Genomic DNA, 12658 nt, shown 5'->3' with positions numbered 1-12658 from the left:
CACAACGAGAGTCACAGGCTTCCCCGTTTGAATGGAGTAGTGATTGACAATGTGTACTGTCACTTCCACCATTCATAGTCTATGGGATTGGCTAAATGTACTTAGCATGTACATGTACAGTATGTCCAGGGTAAGAGCTCTACTTATGTGGAATTGGGTCTCTGTTATCATAACATTCATTATATATGGGAAAAAACATATTCTGTTCAAGTCATCATTTCTACACGTAGCTGTCCATATGTTATTCCACATTACAATATTTCAGCCCTGATTATAATATTAAGTTTACCATTATGACTGAAGACCTACCTAGTTGTTCAGGCACTGTACATTAAAAGTTCGTATATTCTGTTACAAAAAAATATTTACTGTCTGAATATTTCCACTGCTAAACACCAAAAGGACAGAGGGGTGAGAGAAAGTCTGATAAAGTGCACAAACGTTTTCATCACTCTGTAAGGGTACGACTCAGTCTGCCCCTCATACAGCAATATCTTTAAAGGAAATGGGTGAAGATATTCATATACACAACTGATATTGGAAAAACTGATTTTCCAAGAACTAAAGAGATCCTGCAAAGTTCAGCTACAGAACATTTTTGGCTCAAATCTAATAGCAAAAGCAGCAACAATTGTTTCAGGAAAATGACACATCCACTGATTGTAGCAGCATACAAGGTGCCCGCAATAACACCGACTGCAGGCCTGGTAAGCATTAACCTGACAGAGTACTTCTCACATATGGATTTACCATAAATCTTAGAGGTAACATGTTTTTTCATGTACATTGCTTCCTGGCAGAGAACAAAATGCATCACTTTTTGCACGAGGGAAAACAAAATAACAAAATATTTTATGGCAGTCACTCTAAGAAAAAGTCACACTACAGATCTGTGTTCCCCGCACACATATATGGCGCTAGGCCGAATTCTTCTTCTTGTGTGTCCAGGTAACTGGGGTAAAAATTTGAAGTACTTGGGCATTAGATCTAAACAAGCATCACGGAATTTTTTAATCCTCCAGTAGTAGATTATGGGGTTTAGTGCAGATTTGAGGTAGCATAGCCAAAGAAGCCACGTGCTTATCTCAAAAAAGTTGCTTTTGTTGTAAAAGTCACTGTTAAATGTGGCAACAAGGCTATAAGTAGCGAATGGTGACCAGCAAACTACAAAGACAATGAATAAAATCAATATGGTAGTGAAGGCACGAGTTTTAAAGCTGATGTCTATATTCATTTGGAAAGGCCTTTGAAGGCTCATGAGGCCTAGTTTGCTTGCCTGGCTAAGGCATATGCTGTCCGGGTGGCTGTGTATACGGACCGCATTGTGCCGCACAGTGTTCAATATGCCCATAAACGCATAAAGCATCACCAGAAAAGGAATAAAAAAGAAAATCAGTACCACAAGAATCACATATGCTTTATAACCAGCATTTGTAGTGTAGCCAAACACACACTGAGGAGCTCTAGATGGTACTTGTAAGTGTGGGTTTCCAACAGCCAGAGGAAAAGCTATGCAAAAAGAAGTTGCCCATGAAATCACAATAAGAATCTTTGCCCGGTAGGGATTTAGTTTGTCTTGCTTCTGTACAATAATGAGAAATCTGTCTATGCTTATTATAAGCAGGATAGCAACACCTTCTATTACAAACAGCCAAAAAAACATGGCAGATACTCTACAGAACACTTCTCCAAAAATCCACTCCGTTATAATGATAGTTATCAAAGCAAAGGGCATGTTGAGCATGGAAAGCAGTAGGTCAGCAAATGCCAGGCTTGCTAAAAGAATGTTAATCGCAGATCGCATGGCAGCTTTTTGGTAGACCATGAGACAAACCACAAAATTTCCAAGGAATGATAGCAAAAGAATAATAATCATTATGGCAGAAAGTATTATTTGAAGGGGTAAATTCAAGGTCTCGGAAAGATCTTTTGTTGCTTGTGTGGTAGAGACAGTTGTGTTCACCGGTAAGGTACCAGCTGTGGTCATGGCAACTGGACTATATTTTGGTGGAAGATCCAAGTTGCCGCGAAATGAAGGCTGAGGGGTTGTTAAGTTTGTATATCCATTTACATATATGATGTGTGTACTATACGATGTCACGGGATGAGCAGGTGTAAGCATTGCTGAGAAAACCATAATTCTTCGGTCCAGATGAATCAATGTATGTCAGTTCTGGAGAATTGTCGCCTTCCATGAGTCTTATTCCATGGGAAACCGTGAAGTAAAAATAGATCCATTGTCAATTCACAACGTATCTTCTGCAAGCTGAAAAGAAACAGAAAAGCACACATTTTAATGGCACATTCAGTTAAGCTTGAGTCCTTACAGCACACATATAATGTGTAAGCTGGCTATCTATAATGATTTTCACAGCTTATGGCATCGGAACCAGTTAGAAACATCAATATAAAAATTTGTTGACATTTGTCACATGTGCCAAACCACAGATTCCAACTCTTTTTTCCACATCTTGACTCCAACTCCATCATAAAATGACAGCCATGGTCATTCAGAACCAGTAAAGATCCTCTAATTCATCGATAGGCTAAAAAACATGAAAAAATATGCAGCAAAATTTGCAACAACAACAAAATTCTTTCCTACAATGTAGGGCCTTTGCCGGTGTGCGCCTGGGTGCTGGAAATATCAGAGTCGTTCGTTGTTGTCAGAAGGGCGGTCCTAACTGCTCAGCGTCATCACTAGGCTGTGAGGAATGGCCCCCCACAGTACTCTTCCATAGCCTCTCACTGTTAGAGGGTGCGTTCCTCAAAGTCCAGTGAAGACGCTGAACAGTAAGGACCGCTTTTCTGACAGTGGATGGATCTTAGTGTGCGCTATATTCAACATAAATGAGGCATATAATACTGCTGACCTGCAAGGACATGAAAAGTCCTCTTTAGGCTAAGGCCCACGTTGCAGAAATGCAGCTTTTTTCAGATTTTGATTGCAGATTTTGCTTTGGTTTTTTGAGCCAAAGTCAGGAGTGGATTGAGCAGAAGGGAGAAATAAGAGAGTTTCCTATACATTTCCCATTCCTTTTGTATCCATACAGGTTAGGGAATGGCCACATTCACATATGCATTGGTCTTTTCGTTCTTCTAGTCCATCTCAGGAATAGAGGAACATAAAGAAAGCTATAGTGACCGTTATTTTGCCAGGCGTAAGAATCCTGCTTCCGTTGCAGACATGAAAGTCTACTTACATAACTCTAAATATGAACAGATAACTTATTTAGATTAACCTATGTAAGACGGATGTTGGTACCTTAGGATCCTATCTGAGTTAGGCATTAACTTTTCCGATGCCTTGGTCAAATGTTACTCACACATCTGTATGTGTGGAAGAAGCATGTGAGGACTGCCACGTTGCCTCAGAATCCCCAGGGTGTAGTCAGTGGGGGGCAATCTATTGCTCTGACAGCTGGAAGCCTACCGAATGCTCCTAGGTTGTCATTAATGAGCTTCTATTACAGGCTGCAATAGACAGCCTGTAACAGAAGTCCCTAGATTTTGCAATATACTGCAAGATATTGGTATTGCGGTATATTGTGTTAGTGATCAGACCCCCTGACGTTCAATTCCCCTAGGGGCTTTAAAAATAAAAGCTAAAAAAATATAATATTTCAGATCAACTGCTTACATACAAAATTAAATGAAAACAAGTATAAACACATGCGAGAACTGTAAAAAGATTTACCCATGCAGTGAATACAAAATAATCAAACTGACATTTCACCTCCCAATACAAAAGGAATAAAAAGCAATCAAAATGTCACACAATCCCCAAAATGATATACTGTATATAGAAACTACAATTTTGCCCTGCAAAAATACAGAAATACTCATACACTGCTCTGCATATTGTTTTTTCCCCCAAATTTAGATTTTTTTAAAAGTATTAGAACATTAAAAAAATTACAGAAATCTGGTATCACCATACCGACCTGCAAAATCTAGGTAACATGCCATTTTTGCTGTGAAAAAGAAAATGGCTCAAGTGTATTTTTTTTTTCTAAGTCCACACATTCTGATATTTTTCTACCTTACCAGTGCCTTATAAAATTTCATAACTAGAAACATAAAAAAGTCATCACTTTTAGTAGGCAGAAAATGTAATAATGAAAAATGGCTGCGACGGGAAGTGGTTTAACGTCAGTATCAATTGCAATTGTATTAGTGACTAGCAAATCCTGTCTATATAATCAAATAAATTGCACCCAACCTTATAATGTTATGTACATCAGAATTTTCTGCAAAGGGTTAAGCTTCAAAGAGCTCTTGGAAATGATAGAGACACCTCAGCTGGGGCCTCATTTATGGCCCCACCGTCTCCATGGCAACCATATAATCCATCTGGCAGAAGTATCCTAAATTCCAGTCATTTCTAGCTGTAATAGATGCCCAACAGAAAAAATATATCAAAGATTAAGAGAAAAGGCATTTGTACATTTTTTTCAAGTCGAAAGCTGTTGCAAACATTCTGCCGATGAATGCAATCCCCATAGATAATTGAACACTAAGGGCAAGAGAGATAAACAGAGTAGAAAGCCAACAGAGAACACTGCAATAAGGACAATTAATCAAGATAACCGGGGCACCAGCAGAATAAACCAAGCAAAATGTGGGCACAAGCATGGCTGAGGCAGGACGCACAATAAGAAGTTTGCTGGACTTGTGGAGGAGAACAGTTGGTCTCCTTTGGCCGCTCTAGCCTCACAGGGGGGTAAACACCGGTCTAATTTGTTGACAACGCGATTTCCTCTAGTGTATTACTCTCGCGGGGTATAAGTATTACTGCTCCTGCTTTATTGTTCACTATTGGTATGTTTGGATAAAGTAGTCTGATGAATGGCAAACTAAAGTACATTTGAGGGCCCCTTCACATGGCATAAGCGCTCGGCTCATTCCGAGCGGTACACGCGAGCGCTTCGAAACACTTCCCATTCACTTCAATGGGAGCGCGCGTAAAGCTGGCTTTACGAGCGCTCCCATTAAAGTGAATGGGAAGTGTTTAGAAGCGCTCGCGTGTACTGCTCGGAATGAGTCAAGCGCTTACGACATGTGAAGGGGCCCTTAAGGTGCGTTCACATGATGTAAAATGGAGCGCACGTATACGCGTGTCAGCATTTTACGCTCTCAAAAAGATCCCATTGATTTCAATGGGAGTTACGAGCATATACGCCGCGTCATTTTGCCTCCGTAATTTTGTGGCGTATACGCTCGTAACTCCCGTAGAAATCAATGGGATCTTTTTGAGCGCGCAAAATGCTGACACGCGTATACGTGCCAGCTTGCGCTCTATTTTACATCATGTGAACGCACCCTTAGGGTGCATGCACACTGAGTAACGCCGGGCGTGTATGAGAGCCGTACACGCCGGCGTTACAGCAGGGCTGCCGAACACTTCCCATTCACTTCAATGGGAGCGCTCGTAACAGCGGCGTTTACGAGCGCTCCCATTGAAGTGAATGGGAAGTGTTCGGCAGTCTGCTGTAACGCCGGCGTGTACGGCTCTCATACACGCCCGGCGTTACGTAGTGTGCATGCACCCTTACAGCATAATATTCATGTGCCATGTTCACTTCAGATATTAACCAAACTCCTGAACAATTCAACATTTCTTAATGAGATGAAGAACTATGGTTTTTGTAGGTAAAGGGAGTCTGTCAGCAGGAAAAATTGGTATGTAGCCAATAATATCAACTTAATTTTAATGAAAATGTTCCTGCAATGTAAAATAAGAAAGGCATATTTGGAAAGTAAAGAAGCAGCCCTACAAGCTACTGACATCAGTTTAATACCAATTTTCCTACTGACAGACTCCCTTCACCGCTTCGGACCACCTGTAGACTATATATGTTCAAGCGGTCCACTCTTGAAGCAGTTGCCTGCAGCTGCAGAAGCAGGGAGTCAGCTGTTACTAAAGTGGAACTCCTGTAGGGAAGGCAGACATGGTTCATTACCGTCCCTGCCTTCCCAGCACAGTACAGTTGCACCGTGTACACAGCTCTGTAGTATAGTAGACTGCAACTCCTGTAACTGGTGCCAAAGTATCAGCCCCAGTTACAGGAGAAATCAGGTTAAAAAAATAAATCAAAAATAAAATGTCTCCCCACAAGACTATTATGACCTTATGGGGGTGGGGTCACAATGTATAGAAAAATAAAATAAAATGACAGGAAACAAAAAGAAAGAAAAATTTCCATGTCACAGGTTCTAGCCCCACAACAATAAGTGTTAACCCGTAAAAATGGCTGTAACGGAGAGGGAGACTAGAACTCTGTTTTAAATTTTTTTCTCTAATTTACATTTTATCTATATTTTGTGAGTCATTGTGGTTACAGCAAAATTTATATAGTTGTTATGTTTTAACCACTTAAATGAGGTTATTCTAGTTTATTTGCTGTTTACTCCTTGTTACCAGGGAAATCCCATCCACAGATTCACAGTGAGTGGAAGGAGTAGTAACTGTTCTCTCTTCACAGAGTGAATGAAGAGGGGAGGGGCTAATTCTCCTCACAGGCGTCGTACACATCTGTAAATCGCTTTTTCTGCGCACCGGACTGACCATTCTGTACTTCTCACAACTTACAATCTGAGAAAAGTTTTCTATGTAGTTGTATCTATTCTGGTTGCTTGTGGGATGTTAGTCATAGACAGAAAACAGTGCTCATAGATTGCTCTTTCCTATGTCAGGGATCTTGTATCATGCCTGCATGTATTTTCCCTGTATTTGCAGCTCAATGTTCCCAGATCTCCTATAACATGTTCACTTGGACTCTTAGCTCTTCATCTATTTGTTTGCTATTCAACAGTCACTCCTAGCACAATTAGAATTACAAGTACACAAACCAAATTAGTTATATTGGATATATTGGATAGGACTGCTTCTTACTGTACAGTGCCATAACCTCAGGGACAAATGTAAAATCTGCTATAAGCCATAATCGGGATGTCTGCATCACAAAAAACCTGTTAGGACATCATGTATAAAGGCTTTTACAGTTATAGAAGACCCTGAAGGCTTATTCATCCATACAAGATATTTCAACTTTTCATGAAAAGTCAGGTACCATTTAACAAACATCCAAAAAAATTATTGAAGTAGCCAAATTCTGACACCCATAACCTTTTTATATTTCTGTACATGAGGTTACAGAAGGTGTATTTTTTGCAGTTGTATTATTTATTGATAACATTTTGAGGAATACCTGATATTTGCTTGCTTTTTTTTTTTCTTTTTTTGAGTTATCGAAACAGTGACTAAACAGCAGTTCTGCCATTTTGATTTTTTTTTTATCCAGCTTCAGTGTTCACTGTAATGGAAGTATCATTTATGCTTGTAGTTTGAGCATTTTAAGACCAAGGGGTATGTTTATGTTTGTACTTTTATTTGAGATCTAGGTAAAGAAGGGTGATATAAAAGTAAAATTTTATATTACGGTAAATCTTTTTTGTAATTTTTTAAATATATTTTCTTTTAGCCCCCCATTGGGACTTGAACACTAGGGAGTCTAATTACAACTACAATATACTACAGTACTAATTTATTGCAGTATATTGAGACACCCATTCACTTCTGTTACAGTTTGCCATCTTTAACCTCTTCACGCCATAGCCATTTTTCAATTTTTGTTTTGGACTCCCTGTCTTTTATGGGCCATACCCTATTTATTGTTCGCAAAGCCATATGAGAACTTAAATTTTGCTGGAAAAATTCTACTTTGTAGTGGTGCAATTTTATTCTCCACTCAATGTACTTGACAGCCTGAAAAAAGTCTGAATGGGCTGGAACTGGAGAAAAACTATTTGTATGACTTTCTTTCGGACTTCGTGTTTTACTATGTTCATTGTGAAACCCACATGACATATCATAAAATGTAAACACTTTTTTTTTAACCATTTTATTGGCTCTCTAGGGGGTTGAACTTGATTGTCCCATAGACAGTCTAAATAGCTACATAGCTGGTGATGCTGGTCATAGACCAGCTTCAATGGCTTTATTCCTATGACAGGCCTGACAGCTTTCTTTATGCTAAGACCCCAAGGGCCGGAAACGCCGTGCTAAAGCAAAGGCGGGAACGCATCGGGGCTCTTCCTGCAGCGCTTGGAACAGAAAGTTCATGGAGGTTTCCTCCGCGGCAACAGTAGTGTGAACTCACCCATACATTTACAAAGCAGGAAAAAACAGATGCCTCACAGTAGTCAACGTCATTAGCATAACAAAGTGTCATAACATACAAAGTACGATGTAATAAAATCACAGTGTTTGTAAATAGTTTATAACCTAGGTAACATATGCCCTGGTCACACCTTACTGTACTCTCATAGACAGGAGTAGGACACAGAACAGCCGATCCAAATAGATAGTTGAAGAATAATTGTATCAAACAGTCAAGTCCAAGAGTTCACAGATAAAGCCAAATCAGGAAGAAATAACAACCAGGATTACAAGCCAAAGTCAGTAACCAGTGATACTGCAAAGAACAGATAAGGCTAAGTTCACATCTGCGTCTCCATTGGAGACTCCACTAGAGAAACCGCCAAAGATTGGCGGAGAAAAACGTTCTGCTATGGGGTCCACAGTTATCTGGTGTTTTAACAGTCCGGCTCTCAGTCGTCTGTATGGTCTGTACAGATAATATAGTAGTATATACCTTAAAGCTGTTATCACCTTCCCACACTATTCCTGACAGTGTGTTATTTGATGGGGATACAAAGAAAAAGCCCTGGTTCAAGAAAAGAGATTTAGCTAAGTATAGTTTTAAACCATTTCCAGCATCCTGAACAGAATAGACAGGCTTTTAAAATCCTCTTTTCACACTGAAAATAACTACAGGACTCATAAATAAAAAGCACTGATAAGGTTGTCTGTATATTCACAGATTCCTGTAAAAATGAGCCAAGACAAACTAGATAAAGCCCACACGCATTTGTGCATCACGTCTACATAATCACTTCAGTTTCTAAACACCCGGCTTGTATTTAAATGGAATCTTACAGACTAAATCAACTATTTTACCAATGGTGAGAAAGATATTGACTGCACGCATTTCCAGCTCTACAGGTATAATCGCACAGTCGCTGCTTTTATCACCATTTCATTACATTTTGTAAAATCTGGATGTCATAGATAATGTCAACACAAATAGCGCAGCTTAATAGTTTTGCTTACAAGGCATCCAAATAAGCAAAGGGTACAATTTTATAAAACATAGTGACAAGAAGCAGAGATCTGTGTGTGTAAACCTTACTAACGCTAGGTTCACACCTGTGTTTGGATTTCCGCTCGGGTGTTCACTTGGGAACCCCAAGAATGGAAACCTAATCCACTTAAAAATGCGGTTACCCGCGGAAATCCACTAACCCCATAGACTATAAGGGTATATTCACATGGAGTTTTTGCAGGCTGATTTTAAGGCGGAATCTGCCTCCAAATCCACCTCCCACTCATTACAATGGGAATCAGTAGCAGTTTTTTTCATGACCTATCTTCAGGCGGTTTCCGCCTTGAAATATCCATTGAGATCAATGGGAGGTGGAAAAACCGCTAGAGTCTTTTGGCACAGTTTTATGCAGTTTCCAGGTACATACAATGTTCTGAAGCAAAAAGAAAAAAAAGTGATGAAAAATAAGTCAAAAATGCAACAAAAAAGCATCATGTAAAAAAAATACGTCAAAAAACTGTTTCCTAATTCCAGAAGCAGATTTTTTCAGCTTGCAAAAAACTCAGTAGGAGTCTAATGCTGCAATTCAATATTTTACAAACATATGCAGCTAACACCCTTATAAAAATGCTAAAAACAGACTTTTACCGTATATACTCGATTATAAGCCGAGTTTTTCAGCAATTTTTTTTTATTGGGGGGGAGGGGTGTATGACCAGGCGCAATAGTAATGTATAGAATTTGTCATAAAATAGTGAAAAAAAAAGAAGCTTTAAAAAAATATGATAAAAAATAAAATAAATAAAAATTCTAAATCACTCCTTTCCCTAGAATACATATAAAATGTAAAAGTAGAAAATGACTGAAACACATACACACTAGGTATCCCTGTGTCTGAAAGTGCCCGGTCTACTGAATATAGGGGATCTGCAGTCTGTTCCGTCGGGAAGGGGTTAATAGGAGCACTGCAGATACCCTATATTCAGCCAGGCTGAATTCCAAGTGGGAAAAAAAAAAAACAGTCCTCAAGCTCAGGGAAGGGGAAGACAGACAACCAAAACACCCCCTCCCCTTCCCCAGCATCTACTGCACCCAAAAACTCCGACCACTTTAATTTTTTACATTTTCCAGTAGCTGCTGCATTCCCCCCTCCCCTCGGCTTATACTCGAGTCAATAAGTTTTCCGAGTTTTTTGTGGTAAAATTAGGGGCCTCGGCTTATATTTGGGTCGGAAGGTTCCCTCTCATCTGGTTCAAGTCTTCAAAAGAAAAAAACACAACGTCTGCAGTCTACCACTTATTTCTCCTATCAAAAGAAACCAGATAGAAGAAACCTTCTATTTTTGTGTAATGGAAAACAAGAAAATAAATTATACTCACCCACCTTGGTCCTCAGGACAGACGGCACATCCCCTGTAAGAGGGCATTCACATGGAGGAAGTTAGCACTGATACTGGCACGATAACTTGCGTAAAAATCAGTGCTGAAAAAAAGACTCCCATTGACTTCAATGGGTTACGATTTCCGCGCAGAACCCATTGAAATCAATGGGAGGCGTTTTTTCCCATTCATTTCAATGGTTCCGCACGGAAAACAGAACCCATTGAAGTCAATGGGAGTCTTTTTTTTCCGCCGCTGTCTCTTACGTGAGTTATCATGCCAGAATCAGCGCCAACTTCCTCCATGTGAATACCCCCTAAAGTGTCAGGTGACCACTTCTGCCAATCAATGGCCTCAGAAGTCACATGTTGGGTACCAATGACCTATCAACAACATTATCTGTGTAGAGGGAGAGGCGCATGGAGCTCTGATCAGAGGTGGACAGTGTCAGTGCTAATAATCACACTCCTTCACTGTTCCTGTCTGATAACACCAACATGACAACACAGGGACTAAATAACATCACGCAAAAAAACTTAAAAACTTACAGCACTTACGGCTTGGGACTAGTGTGGTCTATAGAAAAAAATTCTAACTGCACCAGAATCAGTGGATCAGGTCTTATTAAATGATGAAAAGAGCTGGTGTTGGAGGAGGAGGAGGCCCTCTTTAACCACTTCAGTGCCAGGCTACTTTCCGTGATTCAGGACCGGAAACATTTTCCATTTTTTTCATACATGGCTAAAACATCTGCCACAAGGGAAGAGTCAGGAAGGCCCTCATACACATTAAGTGGTCCCATTGAAATTCACACGTATGGTAGATATAGATCTAATGTGCTAGTATGAGGCCATATTCACATCACCCTATCCTGCTGATTTGTAGATGGTGTGCTATCCACGGTTAATACGCTTTTCACGGATGTCATTAATTATTTTTCACGGACCTCTATATTTTAATTGATGTAATGAATCAGCATCAGAGAGGGAAAAAAGGATGTGCTTCTGTTGTTTTCTTTCAGACCTACAATCCACAAAAATCTGTGTCATAAATGGGTACGTATGGTGTCTGCGAAAAATGCAGACACCATAAGCATGTGAATGTGGACGTGTGATTAAGGCCTAAGGTTTTAGTATTCTTCTCTACTGAAGAATTAATTACATACATCTGAATTGGCTGTCTCTGCAGCTTCTGCATGGCTTTCTATAAACATACTGTAACTATACAGCTGCTGCATCATGTATACTTTGTATTGAGTTTTTCTGCAGTAAACCGAAAAATTAATCAAAGGGATTCTATCATTAGAATCCCGTTTTCAGCTAAACCCACGTAGGAATAGCCTTAAGAAAGGCTATTCTTCCCATACCTTTAGATGTCTTCTCTGTGCCGCCGTTCCTTAGATTCCCTGGTTTTCATCCACATGCTAATTAGTTTTCTCGGAGCACTGGGGGCAGTCTCCAGTGCGCAAATAGCACTGGAGGTGCCCCCAGTGCTGTGAGAAAACTATTCAGCGCCGCCTTCTTCTGTTTGTCACCTCCGCCTCTTCTTTCCTGTTCAGCCACAGGAAAATGGCTGACTGCACCCACTGTGCATGTTCGTCGTCCATTTTCCTGTGGCCTCACCCATTCAGCCATAGGAAAATGGCGACGGACATGCACAGTCGGCGCTTTTTGAAAAAGGCGTGATGGGAAAAGGAAGAAGTGGGGGAGGCGGTGAATAAGAAGTAGGCGGCGCAGGATAGTTTTCTCGCAGCACTGGGGCTCCCCCAGTGCTGTTTGAGTACTGGGGACCGCCCCCAGTGTTGTGAAAAAACGAATTAGCATATTGACAAAAACTGGGATATCTAAGTAACGGCGGCACGGAGAAGACATCTAAAGGTAGGGGAAGAATAGCGTTCCTTAAGGCTATTCCGACTTTAAATGAGTTATTGCAAGATGACGTAGCCTTAGGTCCAGACCAATGTAGTAATGTACAGACCAATGTGAGTGCTGGCACAAGCCCTGTAGCCTTTCCAAGTAGCTAATTGGCAGAGGTGCCTGGAGTTGAACTGTTACCTACCTTATGTTGATGGACTATGCTAAGGATAGGCCATCAATTTAAAAACCTGGTTAA

General features: G+C 40.3%; 1 protein-coding gene across 1 annotated transcript in view; it reads right to left on the bottom strand.

Annotated features, from left to right (window-relative positions):
* Positions 1–213: 213 nt before the first annotated feature.
* Positions 214–12658, bottom strand: part of GPR63 (G protein-coupled receptor 63) — a 30663-nt gene continuing 18218 nt past the window's right edge. The window contains exon 2 of the mRNA XM_075268218.1: positions 214–2266. Within this exon, the coding sequence (XP_075124319.1) occupies positions 878–2137 (1260 nt within the window). The 5' untranslated portion in view covers positions 2138–2266 and the 3' untranslated portion in view covers positions 214–877. The remainder of the gene's footprint in view (positions 2267–12658) is intronic.

Source organism: Leptodactylus fuscus, chromosome 3 (genome assembly GCF_031893055.1).
Source record: "Leptodactylus fuscus isolate aLepFus1 chromosome 3, aLepFus1.hap2, whole genome shotgun sequence".
NCBI lineage: Eukaryota > Metazoa > Chordata > Amphibia > Anura > Leptodactylidae > Leptodactylus > Leptodactylus fuscus.
The sequence above is the reverse complement of the archived record's forward strand: the minus strand, read 5'-3'. Positions and strand labels throughout refer to the sequence as shown.